General features: G+C 40.8%; 1 protein-coding gene across 15 annotated transcripts in view; it reads left to right on the forward strand.

Annotated features, from left to right (window-relative positions):
* Window positions 1-15,654, forward strand: part of coro (protein coronin) — a 160,197-nt gene that overhangs the window by 83,048 nt on the left and 61,495 nt on the right. For all 15 annotated transcript variants that reach the window (XM_071674860.1, XM_071674867.1, XM_071674870.1 and 12 more), the window contains 2 exons: window positions 179-293; window positions 12,976-13,127. In XM_071674860.1, the coding sequence (XP_071530961.1) occupies window positions 179-293; window positions 12,976-13,127 (267 nt within the window). The remainder of the gene's footprint in view (window positions 1-178; window positions 294-12,975; window positions 13,128-15,654) is intronic.

Genomic DNA, 15,654 nt, shown 5'->3' on the forward strand with positions numbered 1-15,654 from the left:
CATCTTATTCTTTAGGGACATGATTTACTTACAGAAAGTACAGTTTGTAGACTATTTTATATATGATTACTTAACTTTCATAATCTTTGTATCAATGTATCTATATTGCCAGTAACGGTAGATGAGTAAGGTTGCCGTGATTTTTACTCTTCAAAACAAACCTTATTTCTGTTCATAGTCAGAGTTGTTCCAAGAAGATCTCTACCCTGACACTCCAGGAGACATCCCAGCACTGACTGCAGAAGAGTGGTGGGAAGGACAGAGTAAAGAACCCATCCTAATGTCACTCAAAGGTAAGATTTTCTATGGTAATGATATAGAATAAACTGTTTTTGCATCATGTGTATGTCTCTGTCTTTGGATTAGCAGTGCTGTAATCATGGATGTTCATGGAAAATCCCTTTCCAAACACTGTAAAACAAACTTCGTTCATATTGTAATTATCTTATGTTCCATACAGGGCTTGAGTTTTACACTTATAGGGCTCCATCTCTTGAACCTTCTCTGCTATCATACATTGTAAAATTTTAGCAACTACTTTATTTTCATTCAGTTTATTTTGCATATCCATTACCCATGTACTATAAAGGCACCTCTTTACATCCTTTTTAACAAACTTGCTGTTTGATTACATGTTATGGCCTGTGGTTATTCTGCTCTACATCTTTCAAAGAACTTCCCGCTACCTATGTTATCACTCTCAAAGAACTGCCCACTGCCTATATTATCAGTCAGGTTTAAAAATATAATGGTTGTGATCAGTTCACCACTTACCATCCTTTTAGAGGTTGTGATCAGGTCAGTTCTCACCCTTCTCTCCTTTGTGGTGGGCATTTCCTGTTAAAGTAGCTCCTTTAATTCTGGTACCATCTTTGTTGCCCTTCTTTTGACCTTCACTGTTACCTCTTTATCGTTCTTTAGGTTGGATGACCGAACTTGAGAAACACATTGCAATTTTGGAGACGTACAGACTTCAACTGCTAGCTGAATATTTCCTTGAACATGAATTTATATGCACTTCTAAAATTTGCAAGCAGACTGTTGTCTCCTTAACTGTGCTCAATAGGTGGGACTCTGGCTGCAGGTTAGAAACAAAGTCAACTCCTAAATCCTTCTCGTGCACAGATTCCTGCAGCTTATTACCTTTGGAGTTTGTTTAGGTACCATGTAGTTTTCATAATTTTTTACTTTTTTCTTGATCTTTCAGTCATCTCCAAAATATTAAGATAGGAGTCCATACTTCCTGGCAAGTCATTCTCATCCCAGAACAGAATCTTGCAGGACTCCACTGTTAACCTCACATTTTGAGAAGGCTCCCCCAACATGTGTCCTCCATTTTCTTCCACTAAGATAATCGTGATCCTGATGATCCATCTTCTCAATCAGCCTTCCATGAGTTACAATGTCAGATGCATTCTGGAAGTCCAGAAACAAACAGTCCAACTAGCTCTCCATTTTGTCTAAAAGAGCTCATTCTCATGTTAATATAACTAATTCATTTCACTTGACCCCCTTTCCCTGTAGATATGTCATCTTTCACTTTTTTATTTCTCATCAGCAGGAAGTCATCCATTTCCATTTTAATTATTTTTCCATATTCATCAGTGAACTGGTTTTTAGCTCAGTACCTCTTCCCTGGCTTCTTCCTAATGGAAAGATATGGCATTTGACCTTTTCCAACCTATTGGCATTTTGACTTTTTCCAGTGACATCTTGAACAGTATACAAGCGGGTCATTAAGTGTATCTTCACACTTTCAACACATTGTAAAATATCATCAGGACCATGAGCGTTTTATGGTCAAGGTCCTTTAGTATTTCGTTTATGTCTTTTCTAGATGTCTCATTGCATCCTAAAACCTCTTCCATCCATCTTATTAGAGTTAAGGCTAAATTGTCTTTCACAGTGAAAAATATTGTTGAACTTGTCATTCATTTCCTCACATATTACCCTCTAGTTTCCCTCCGAATCCCATAGCCAGATTGACTGCTCTTTAACTGACAATTGGTCCTGATGAATACAGGGACCTCTCAGTTTACATGATAGTAATGTTCTTGGAAAGGGTTGAGTAAACCAAAAATACATAAATCAAATGATATAAGTAATGGAGGTAAGGGGGTTTCATTTTTAGTGCAATACCATCCCAGTCAAAAATTATGGAATACATGTACCAAGAGACATAAAATACTGTAACATACATACTTTGCAATGAATTTTAATGATATAATCAGAAAATAACAGACTTTGAAGCCAGGTGCAGTCTTCTCTTCACAGGAAATGTAGACTCTAGAAGGTATTCTCTTCCATAATAATCTGCTCTCATCCACATTAAAAATCTGCTTAGGAGAAAAATGCCTTTTACAATAATGGTTCTGAGGGCTCCTGAGAAATTTTTCACTGCAGCAACATTGCAGAAGCAGCCTCACCAGGTATCTTGATATTATGGTAATTGTAGTATTTCCAAAAGTTTGCAAACCAACCGAGACTTGCTTGTATCACAAGCATGCTACAGGAACATTCTCTTGAGTTTGGTGTTTGATCCATGTGTCCAACATTTGTATCTTTCTCTTCATGATTGAATTTCAGGAATATGAAGTCTTAGATGCAGTGATTCATGTTCCACTCTTTGCAGTCTCCCTGATCTTTTCTACACCATCACATATAGTCTGTAAAGTAGACTTGCTAAGTCCAATGGCTGCTTGATATCAGCTGTTCATTCACTTTGCTCATAATGTTTAAACACATCCATCTTAATCTCAGTGGCGATGGTCTTACTCTTCATAGCACCACGTGGTATCTGGAGAACTTGAAAGATGCTTTGGTGCAATTTATTTTAATTTATTTATTTATTTATTTTTAGTTTGCTTTGTCGCTGTCTCCCGCGTTAGCGAGGTAGCACAAGGAAGCAGACGAAAGAATGGCCCAACCCACCCACATACACATGTATATACATACACATCCACACACGCAAATATACATACCTATACATCTCAACGTATACATATATATACTCACACAGACATGTACATATATACACAAGTACATAATGCACACTGTCTGCCTTTATTCATTTCCATCACCACCCCGCCACACATGAAATAACAACGCCCTACCCCATCATGTGCGCGAGGTAGCACTAGGAAAAGACAACAAAGGCCACATTCGTTCACACTAAGTCTCTAGCTGTCATGTAATAATGAACTGAAACCACAGCTCCCTTTCCACATCCAGGCCCCATAGAACTTTTCATGGTTTACCCCAGACGCTTCACATGCCCTGGTTCAATCCATTGAGAGCACCTCGACCCCGGTATACCACATTGTTCCAGTTCACTCTATTCCTTGCACACCTTACACCCTCCTGCATGTTCAGGCCCCGATCACTCAAAATCTTTTTCACTCCATCTTTCCACCTCCAATTTGGTCTCCCACTTCTCCTCATTCTCTCCACCTCTTGGTCAGTCTTTCCTCACTCATTCGCTCCATGTGACCAGACCATTTCAAAACACCCTCTTCTGCTCTCTCAACCACACTCTTTTTATTACCACACATCTCTCTCACCATATTATTACTTACTCGATCAAACCACCTCACACTACATATTGTCCTCAAACATCTCATTTCAAGCACATCCACCCTCCTCCACACAACTCTATCCATAGCCCATGCCTCGCAACCATATAACATTGTTGGAACCACTATTCCTTCAAACATACCCATTTTTGCTCTCCGAGGTAATGTTCTTGACTTCCACACATTCTTCAACGCTCCCAGAACTTTCGCCCCCTCCCCCACCCGATGTTTCACTTCCGCTTCCATGGTTCCATCCGCTGCCAAATCCACTCCCAGATATCTAAAACATTTCACTTTCTCCAGTTTTTCTCCATTCAAACTTACCTCCCAATTGACTTGTCCCTCAACCCTATTGTACCTAATAACCTTGCTCTTATTCACATTTACTCTCAGCTTTCTTCTTTCACACACTTTACCAAACTCAGTCACCAGCTTCTACAGTTTCTCACCTGAATCAGCCACCAGTGCTGTATCATCAGCGAACAACAACTGACTCACTTCCCAAGCTCTCTCATACACAACAGTCTGCATACTTGCCCCTCTTTCCAAAATGTACTGTAACATTTTATGACTGTTGACCATATCCATGCCATGCATACATGTGCTTCTTGTATGGTGCTGGCAATGCTACACCACCACGATACCAGCCCAGTGATGATCATGTCACCCCAAACTTAACCCTGTGTAATTTAAAGAGGTAAATGCCTGTGCATTATTCTAGAAAACTGCTTAAATCAAATACACATAAATTGAGAGGTCCCTCTTTATGAAAATAGTTTTAGATTTTCTGTTGCCTTGTTCACACTGTTCTTTTCAAAGCTTTTTGTTCCATCTTTCTTTCTTTATTTTTTTTTATTATACTTTGTCGCTGTCTCCCGCGTTAGCAAGGTAGTGCAAGGAAACAGACGAAAGAATGGTCCAACCCACCCAAATACACATGTATATACATACACGTCCACACGCACATATACGTACCTATACATCTCAATGTATACATATATATACACACACAGACATATACATATATACACATGTACGTAATTCATACTGTCTGCCCTTATTCATTCCCGTTGCCACCCTGCCACACATGAAATGACAACCCTTCCCCCCATGTGTGTGCGAGTTAGCGCTAGGGAAAGACAACAAAGGCCACATTCGTTCACTCTCAGCCTTTAGCTGTCATGTATGATGCACCGAAACCACAGCTCCCTTTCCACATCCATCTTTCTTATCCTGCTGTATTCATTCCCTGCTCTCTTGTACGTTTCGAATTCTGGCTGGCTGTTGTGCGGTTTATATCTTCACTGCACGTTTCGAAGCTCATTTACTTTCTGCCATCCTTATTTATTAACATATTGGTGTAGAAAATTTTCCTGTGTACACTCTGAAATCTTCATTTCCATGAATCTGTCACCATGAGAATCCAAATTACCCCAGTCTCTCTTGTTATAATTGGTATCTGCCATCATTAGAACTTTACCCTCTCAACAAGTGCATATTTAACTACGTCATTTTCCATCCCGTTAGTTTGTACATTGATATGTTTATGTCTTTTGGATAAGTAAAATTCCTGGAAGGATTATATGATACAACAGGGTCATGATATAGCAGGATATGATATAATAGGGTCATGATATAGCAGTAGATAGGTAACATAAACGTTTTTGTACTATCAAATTGCACTATATCATGGAACCACTTCCAAGTAAATGAGGGATTAAGGTCTGTGGGCAAAAAAGAAAAATCACAAAATATACTGAAAACATTTTGTAGGTAATACATATGATGCACCAAGTAACACTCAAGATGTTATCCAAGCTGTAAAAGTAATATACAACACACATAGAAAATGATAGACAGGAATCTCCCTATTTGTCACTTCCTCTTTTCTTCAGAACTCTAGGGTAGACTAGGTAAGGTTTTGTTGCATATTCTCTCTGATATCTTTTTATACATGTTTGCCATTTCCCACTTTAGTGAGGTAGTGCCAAGAACAGATTACTGAGCCTTAGAGGAAAAATTCCTCCCTTGGCTCCCTTCTCTGCCCTTCTTTTGGAAAATAATACAGGAGGGGAGGATTTCCAATCTCCTCCTCCCACCCCTTTTAGTCGCCTTCTATGACATGCGAGAAGTATGTGGGGAGTATTTTTTCCTTCCCCAGGATAATTCTTTCTTGATGTGTGGTTAATGATTATTTCATGTATTAGGTAAGAAAGTGCTTAAGAGAAGAGGAATGTGTGGAAAAATATACAAAAAATACAATTTACTATATAATTCACCTGATAAGATGTGTTTTGAACTGTGGGACAACAGCTTCACACTCCCCTCCATGCTCTGAAAACTGTCTAAACTATACATTGTTGTGCTGCCCATATTTTTGTTACAATATATTTCCTAATATTGTAAGGGGAGTGGGGGAGGAATGGGATGTATTTAGGGAAGCAGTGATGGCTTGCACAAAAGATGCTTGTGGCATGAGAAGAGTGGAAGGTGGGTTGATTAGAAAAGGTAGCAAGTGGTGGGATGAAGAAGTAAGATTATTAGTGAAAGAGAAGAGAGAGGCATTTGGACGATTTTTGCAGGGAAAAAATGCAAATGAGTGGGAGATGTATAAAGGAAAGAGGCAAGAGGTCAAGAGAAAGGTGCAAGAGGTGAAAAAGAGGGCAAATGAGAGTTGGGGTGAGAGAGTATCATTAAATTTTAGGGAGAATAAAAAGATGTTTTGGAAGAAGGTAAATAAAGTGCGTAAGACAAGGGAGCAAATGGGAACTTCAGTGAAGGGGGCTAATGGGGAGGTGATAAGTAGTGGTGATGTGAGAGGGAGATGGAGTGAGTATTTTGAAGGTTTGTTGAATGTGTTTGATGATAGAGTAGCAGATATAGGGTGTTTTGGTTGAGGTGGTGTGGAAAGTGAGAGGGTTAGGGAGAATGATTTGGTAAACAGGGAAGAGGTAGTAAAAGCTTTGCAGAAGATGAAAGCTGTCAAGGCAGCAGGTTTGGATGGTATTGCAGTGGAATCTATTAAAAAAGGGGGTGACTGTATTGTTGACTGGTTGGTAAGGTTATTTAATGTATGTATGACTCATGGTGAGGTGCCTGAGGATTGGCGGAATGCTTGCATAGTGCCATTGTACAAAGGCAAAGGGGATATTCCTGGGAAATTATATGGGAGGGTATTGATTGAGAGGGTGAAGGTAGTACAGAGCATCAGATTGGGGAAGAGCAGTGTGGTTTCAGGAGTGGTAGAGGATGTGTGGATCAGGTGTTTGCTTTGAAGAATGTATGTGAGAAATACTTAGAAAAGCAAATGGATTTGTATGTAGCATTTATGGATCTGGAGTAGCCATATGATAGAGTTGATAGAGATGCTTTGTGGAAGGTATTAAGAATATATGGTGTGGGAGGCAAGTTGTTAGAAGCAGTGAAAAGTTTTTATCGAGGATGTAAGGAGGTGGAAAGATGGAGTGAAAAGGATTTTGTGTGATCGGGGCCTGAACATGCAGGAGGGTGAAAGGAGGGCAAGGAATAGAGTGAAGTGGAGCGATGTGGTATACAGGGGTTGACGTGCTGTCAGTGGATTGAATCAAGGCATGTGAAGCGTCCGGGGTAAACCATGGAAAGCTGTGTAGGTATGTATATTTGCGTGTGTGGACATGTGTATGTACATGTGTATGGGGGGGGGTTGGGCCATTTCTTTCGTCTGTTTCCTTGCGCTACCTCGCTAACGCGGGAGACAGCGACAAAGTATAAAAAAAAAAAAGAAAAAAGTAAGGCGTGTGTACGTGTAGGAAGAGAGGAAAGTGATTGGTTCTCAGTGAATGTAGGTTTGCGGCAGGGGTGTGTGATGTCTCCATGGTTGTTTAATTTGTTTATGGATGGGGTTGTTAGGGAGGTGAATGCAAGAGTTTTGGAAAGAGGGGCAAGTATGAAGTCTGTTGTGGATGAGAGAGCTTGGGAAGTGAGTCAGTTGTTGTTCGCTGGTGATACAGCTCTGGTGGCTGATTCATATGAGAAACTGCAGAAGCTGATGACTGAGTTTGGTAAAGTGTGTGAAAGAAGAAGGTTAAGAATAAACGTAAACAAGAGCAAGGTTATTAGGTACAGTAGGGTTGAGGGTCAAGTAAATTGGGAGGTAAGTTTGAATGGAGAAAAACTGGAGGAAGTGAAGTGTTTTAGATATCTGGGAGTGGATCTGGCAGCGGATGGAACCATGGAAGCGGAAGTGAATCATAGGGTGGGGGAGGGGGGCGAAAATTCTGGGAGCCTTGAAGAATGTTTGGAAGTCGAGAACATTATCTCGGAAAGCAAAAATGGGTATGTTTGAAGGAATAGTGGTTCCAACAATGTTGTATGGTTGCGAGGCGTGGGCTATGGATAGAGTTGTGTGCAGGAGGGTGGATGTGCTGGAAATGAGATGTTTGAGGACAATGTGTGGTGTGAGGTGGTTTGATCAAGTAAGTAATGTAAGGGTAAGAGAGATGTGTGGAAATAAAAAGAGTGTGGTTGAGAGAGCAGAAGAGGGTGTTTTGAAATGGTTTGGGCACATGGAGAGAATGAGTGAGGAAAGATTGACCAAGAGGATATATGTGTCAGAGGTGGAGGGAACGAGGAGAAGTGGGAGACCAAATTGGAGGTGGAAAGATGGAGTGAAAAAGATTTTGAGTGATCGGGGCCTGAACATGCAGGAGGGTGAAAGGCGTGCAAGGAATAGAGTGAATTGGATCGATGTGGTATACCGGGGTTGACGTGCTGTCAGTGGATTGAATCAGGGCATGTGAAGCGTCTTGGGTAAACCATGGAAAGCTGTGTGGGGCCTGGATGTGGAAAGGGAGCTGTGGTTTAGGGCATTATTGCATGACAGCTAGAGACTGAGTGTGAACGAATGAGGCCTTTGTTGTCTTTTCCTAGCGCTACCCCGCACACATGAGGGGGGAGGGGGATGGTATTCCATGTGTGGCGAGGTGGCGATGGGAATGAATAAAGGCAGACAGTGTGAATTGTGTGTATGGGTATATATGTATGTGTCTGTGTGTGTATATATATGTGTACATTGAGATATATAGGTATGTATATTTGCGTGTGTGGACGTGTGTGTATATACATGTGTATGGGGGTGGGTTGGGCCATTTCTTTCGTCTGTTTCCTTGTGCTACCTCGCAAACGCGGGAGACAGCGACAAAGCAAAATAAAAAAATAAAAAATATTATTTATATAATCCGTTTTCTATCTATTTATCTACCTATATCTCTGATACAAGATGGTGGCCACAGCAGAAGAGTCTCCATAACTAGTGAACTCTACTGCCACTTTTTAACCTTTATTGCCTCACCCTTAACAGGCCACTAGCAGAGGGCAAATTAAGCAGTGCTTGCAGAGGCTCCTACCTAGTTCCAACTTTCTGCTGCCTAATGTTCCTACATACTACTTCTACCTGATGTTTATACTTAATGATCCTCCCTAAATGTATGTACATACTACTTCCATCTGTTGCTCCTGCCATTTTGCCAAAAGGTAGGGCTAGCATAGTGCTCACCACAGGAAAATATAGAGTTACAAAGAATGAGCTGTTTGAGTTAAGTGTTATGTGTAACAATGAGAGATTGCATATTTGTGTACAGAATGCCAGTAGTCCATGTGTTGGTGATGCTGAAAGAACAGAGAGCTACCTGGGTAAGAGTGCAGTTTGACTTCGACTGAAGCACTGGCTCACAACATATTTATGACCAACCCTCCTGATACCTTGGTGGGTAGTACTGGTAATATAACTCCCTGGTTGTTGGCTGCCTATCATCTATTACATGTCATTACAAGTGTATGAATTAGTCATAAAGTTGGAGGTAGTTGGTAGGCAGCCAAGGACCTGGATATCAGGAGAGTTAGTGACAGCTATGTTGTGAACCAGCACTTTAGTGGATGTCAAGTTTTACTCTTCTCATCCACTTATGTCTTTTCTTTCTGCCTCATCCAGATATAGACTACTGGCATACTGTCCACAAACATACAAACCCTCTTTTCACACATGACACCTGAAAATACATGATTTATACAGCTCATTCTTTGTAACTTTAGATTTTTTTGTGGTGAGCAATATGCACTAGCCCTGCCTTTTGGCAAAACAGAAGGAGCAGTAGGCAGGAGCTTTAGGTAGAAGTAGTGGGTAGAAATATTAGGTAGGAGCATTAGGTAGAAATAGTTAGTTGGAACATTAGGTAGGAGCCTCTGCAAAAACTGTGGAAAAGTTGCCCTTTGCCAGTGGCTTGTTAAGGGCGAGACACTAAAGGCTAAAAAGCAGCAGTGGAGTTTACTAGTTATGGAGACACTATTGCTGTGGCCACCCCCTTGAGGGAGTTCAAGGTGGGAACAGGCATTGGAGATACAGATAAATAGAATTAGCCACAAACTTGCTAAGGAGAAGAGTATAAAGGGAAGACAGTAAGATATGTAAGTGGAATGTTAAGAAGCTGATAGAGGAAAGCAAAGAAAGAGTAGATAAAGATTTTGGAAGAATATTGAGTGAAAAACTTAGGGAAAACAAGAAATTGTACTTGAGGGAGGTGAAAAAGGTAGTAGTAGCTAGGAACATTAGATAGAAGTAAGTCACTTGGAACATTAGGTAGGAGCCTCTGCAAACACTGCGATACACTTGCCCTCTGCCAGTAGTCTGTTAAGAGGGAGGCCCTAAGGGCAAAGAAGCAGCACTGGAGATCTTTTGTTATGGAGACTCTGTTGCCATTGCCACTCCTTTGAGGGAGTTTCAGTTGGAACAGGCATCAGAGATATATATAGGTAAGTATATGGATGCAGCAGGGTGAAAGGCGTGCAAGAAATAGAGTGAATTGGAACGATGTGGTATACCGGGGTCGACGTGCTGTCAGTGGATTGAACCAGGGCATGTGAAGCGTTTGGGGTAAACTATGGAAAGTTTTGTGGGGCCTGGATGTGGAAAGGGAGCTGTGGTTTCGATGCATTATACATGAAAGCTAGAGACTGAGTGTGAATGAATGTGGCCTTTGTTGCCTTTTCTAGCACTACCTCGCACACATGCGAGGGGAGGGGGTTTTCATTTCATGTGTGGCGGGGTGGTGACGGGAATGAATAAGGGCAGACTGTATGAATTATGTACATGTGCATATATGTATATGTCTGTGTGTGTATATATATATATGTATGCGTTGAGATGTATAGATAAGTATATGTGCTGTGTGTGGATTTGTATGTATATACATATGTATGTGGGTGGGTTGGGCCATTCTTTTGTCTGTTTCCTTGTGTTACCTCGCTAACGTGGGAGACAGCGACAAAGTATAATAAATGAATAAATAGATGAATATAGATAGATAGATAGTTGAGGGTCAAGTCTATTGGGAGGTAAGTTTGAATGGAGAAAAACTGGAGGAAGTAAAGTGTTTTAGATATCTGGGAGTGGATCTGGCAGCAGATGGAACCATGAAAGTGGAAGTGAATCATAGGGTGGGGGAGGGGGCGAAAATTCTGGGAGCCTTGAAGAATGTTTGGAAGTCGAGAACATTATCTCGGAAAGCAAAAATGGGTATGTTTGAAGGAATAGTGGTTCCAACAATGTTGTATGGTTGCGAGGCATGGGCTATGGATAGACTTGTGCGGAGGAGGGTGGATGTGCTGGAAATGAGATGTTTGAGGACAATATGTGGTGTGAGGTGGTTTGATCAAGTAAGTAATGTAAGGGTAAGAGAGATGTGTGGAAATAAAAAGTGTGTGGTTGAGAGAGCAGAAGAGGGTGTTTTGAAATGGTTTGGTCACATGGAGAGAATGAGTGAGGAAAGATTGACCAAGAGGATATATGTGTCAGAGGTGGAGGGAACGAGGAGAAGTGGGAGACCAAATTGGAGGTGGAAAGATGGAGTGAAAAAGATTTTGAGTGATCGGGGCCTGAACATGCAGGAGGGTGAAAGGCATGCAAGGAATAGAGTGAATTGGAACGATGTGGTATACCGGGGCCGACGTGCTGTCAGTGGATTGAACCAGGGCATGTGAAGCATCTGGGTTAAACCATGGAAAGTTGTGTGGGGCCTGGATGTGGAAAGGGAGCTGTGGTTTCGGTGCATTATTACATGACAGCTAGAGACTGAGTGTGAACGAATGTGGCCTTTGTTGTCTTTTCCTAGTGCTGCCTCGCACACATGAGGGGGGAGGGGGTTGTTATTCCATGTGTGGTGAGGTGGCGATGGGAATAAAGTCAGACAGTATGAATTATGTACATGTGTATATATGTATATGTCTGTGTGTGTATATACATGTATACGTTGAGATTTATAGGTATGGATATTTGCGTGTGTGGACGTGTATGTATATACATGTGTATGTGGGTGGGTTGGGCCATTCTTTCGTCTGTTTCCTTGCGCTACCTCGTTAACGCGGGAAACAGCGACAAAGCAAAATAAATAATAAAAAAAAATATATAGAAAAAGGAAAGAGGTTGATGTAAGGCTGAAATGTATATGTGAGAAGTAGGGAAGGGAAGTAGCTGAAACAAAAGGAGGAAGTGAAAAGATGGTGGAAAGAGTATTTTGAAGAACTGATGAGTGTGGGATAAAGTGAGGAAGCAGTTTCTATATGCATGGTTATGGAGGATGGGAGGAAAAGGGTAAAAGTGCAGGGGCCTATAGCAAGAAGGTAGTAAAAGGGGCAATAATGAGGTTGAGATTGAGAAAAGCACCTGGATTAGATGGGACTATGGTTGAAATGTTGAAATATGGAGGAGAAAGTGTGATAAGAGTGGATGCATATGCTGTTTATATATACTGTATTTACCTTTCTGTACATGTAGAGTGTTTTATTTGCACATTTTAAGTTCCACTCATGCATATTGTTAACCCCTGAGGATGTGAGTTATGGGTGCCTGGAAGTGACTCATTTTGAGTTAGCAAACTACTGGGTCATGTACCTAGTGACCAGTTATCCCAGGCTATTCTGGCGAGTGCATACATTATGTCATGGACCTGTACAAGAAATGTAAGAAATGTTGCCTTTTCATGAAAAAAATCAGGTAATAATTGTCATAACCTTTAAATGTATAAGGCAAAATTTGATTACCTGAAATGCATGCCTGATAGAATGAACAATGAATTTTGTAGGATCTGAAGCTAGTTTGGTTGTAGGCCAGAGCACAAGTTATTTAACCCAGTGTTTGGGAATGTGAAACATATGTGAAGTATTTTTCCATTGAGTGGTTGCTGTCTTTTAGCAGATATTGTCTAGCTTTAGAAAATGTACAGATAGTTAAGACTTGTGGATTGTTGATATGTGAGTAATAGACATTTTTCTTTAATACTTACAGAATATAAGAAATTGCATTTAATATTTGATAGCTCAATATGAATTACCCTAAGTGTTTATGTTACATTCAGTATTTTTATATCTCCAGATGGGTACCAGGCCACACAGAAGACAGAGTTGAAGGTAACCAAGAAAAAGACCAATATACTGGACAAGATGCCCCCTACTGGCAAGGTTAAGTCTGAGGAGGATGGGAAGGCAACAGCTCTCTCCTCAGAGGCTCTTGAGAAAGTGAATGAGGTGAGGCTTTTTGAGGAGTAGATTGTTAGATATCTATGGGGAACACTTATTTTATTTTAGTACTAGGCATTGTTTGCAGTGCATAATATAATGGAACAAGTTTAACTTGGTGATACGACAAATATAATGGGCAAGTAAAACATGGTAACAGAATTTGCTGGATGGATTTTATCTTTTCTGGTCATCTTCATATTCCAGTGAATTCACACAGTCAACATACATACAAAAATACCACATGCAGGCAGAGTAAGCTGTGTAGAATAAGTAATATGCCTCCTCTTCTTGTTCAGCTAGACAGTTTACTTTAACTCATATTGTTAATTCATTTATGATTGCATTTGTATATTTAGTTTATTGGTTATTAGTAAATTTAAGGTGATAATCCTGCAGCACTTGTTTCTTTTTATGTAATACTTTATTTTCAGTATGAAGAAAATTCAAGGAAGAAATAAGAGAAACTATGGGAATTCTTATTATAAATACAAAGTTGGGGGGGCAATTAATCGATAAATATGATAGAGTAGGGGGTTAGAGGGAACTCTTTCCCTGCAGTATTATTACTCTCCCAAAAAATTAACTGAGTAAGGAACTAAGTGAGGATCTGTATCTCTAATACTTAAGGCCCAGTTGTCTGCTTTAGTCACAGCTTTGCAAATGTGGGATATGGCAAACAGGTATGAAAGAAAATAATAAATTGGTAGGAGTACAGTATTATTGGTGCATAGAGGAATAGAGATACTAGAGATGAAAAAATCTTGAAACAGTCTTAAGCATTGTAGAAATGGTTAATCATATATATGTTTTAAAGGGAGGAAATGTCTGATCATTATCTTGTGGAGGCGAATGTGAAGATTTGTAGAGGTTTTCAGAAAAGAAGAGAGAATGTTGGGGTGAAGAGAGTGGTGAGAGTAAGTGAGCTTGGGAAAAAGACGTGTGTGAGGAAATACCAGGAGAGGCTGAGTACAGAATGGAAAAAGGTGAGAACAAAGGACGTAAGGGAAGTGGGGGAGGAATGGGATGTATTTAGGAAGCAGTGATGGCTTGTGCAAAAGATGCCTGTGGCATGAGAAGCGTGGGAGGTGGGCAGATTAGAAAGGGTAGTGAGTGATGGGATGAATAAGTAAGATTATTGGGGATAGGGGAGAAAGAATACTTCCCACGTATTCCCTGCGTGTCGTAGAAGGCGACTAAAAGGGGAGGGAGCGGGGGGCTGGAAATCCTCCCCTCTCAATTTTTTTTAATTTTCCAAAAGAAGGAACAGAGAAGGGGGCCAGGTGAGGATATTCCCTCGATGGCCCAGTCCTCTGTTCTTAACGCTACCTCGCTAATGCGGGAAATGGCGAATAGTTTGAAAAAAAAAAAAAAAATTAGTGAAAGAGAAGAGAGAGGCATTTGGATGATTTTTTCAGGGAAATAGTGCAAATGACTGGGAGATGTATAAATGAAAGAGGCAGGAGGTTAAGAGAAAGGTGCAAGAGGTGAAAAAGAGGGTAAATGAGAGTTGGGGGAAGAGACTTTCGTTAAATTTTAGGGAGAATAAAAAGATGTTTTGGGGGGGAGGTAAATAAGGTGTGTAAGACAAGGGAACAAATGGGAACATCAGTGAAGGGGGCAAATGGGGAGGTAATAACAAGTAGTGGTGATGTGAGAAGGAGATGGAGTGAGAATTTTGAAGGTTTGTTGAATGTGTTTGATGATAGAGTGGCAGATATAGGGTGTTATGGTCAAGGTGGTGTGCAAAGTGAGAGGGCTAGGGAGAATGATTTGGTAAACAGAGAAGAGGTAGTAAAAGCTCTGCGGAAGATGAAAGCTGGCAAGACAGCAGGTTTCGATGGAATTGCAGTGGAATTTATTAAAACAGGGGGTGACTGTAGTGTTGACTGGTTGGTAAGGTTACTTAATGTATGTATGACTCATGGTGAGGTGCCTGAGGACTGGCGGGATGCTTGCATAGTGCCATTGTACAAAGGCAAAGGGGATAAGAGTGAGTGCTCAAATTACAGAGGTATAAGTTTGTTGAGTATTCCTGGGAAATTATATGGGAGGGTGTTGATTGAAAGGGTGAAGGCATGTACAGAGCATCAGATTGGGGAAGAGCAGTGTGGTTTCAGAAGTGGTAGAGGATGTGTGGATCAGGTGTTTGCTTTGAAAAATGTATGTGAGAAATACTTAGAAAAGCAAATGGATTTGTATGTAGCATTTATGGATCTGGAGAAGGCATATGATAGAGTTGAAAGAGATGCTCTGTGGAAGGTATTAAGAATATATGGTGTGGGAGGTTTTTATCAAGAATGTAAGGTATGTGTACATGTAGGAAGAGAGGAAAGTGATTGGTTCTCAGTGAATGTTGGTTTGCGGCAGGGGTGTGTGATGTCTCCATAGTTGTTTAATTTGTTTATGGATGGGGTTGTTAGGGAGGTGAATGCAAGATGTTTTGGAAAGAGGGGCAAATGTGCAGTCTGTTGGGGATGAGAGAGCTTGGGAAGTGAGTCAGTTGTTGTTCACTGATGATACAGCGCTGGTGGCT

The sequence above is a fragment of the Panulirus ornatus genome, chromosome 20, assembly GCF_036320965.1.
Source record: "Panulirus ornatus isolate Po-2019 chromosome 20, ASM3632096v1, whole genome shotgun sequence".
In the NCBI taxonomy this organism is placed as follows: domain Eukaryota; kingdom Metazoa; phylum Arthropoda; class Malacostraca; order Decapoda; family Palinuridae; genus Panulirus; species Panulirus ornatus.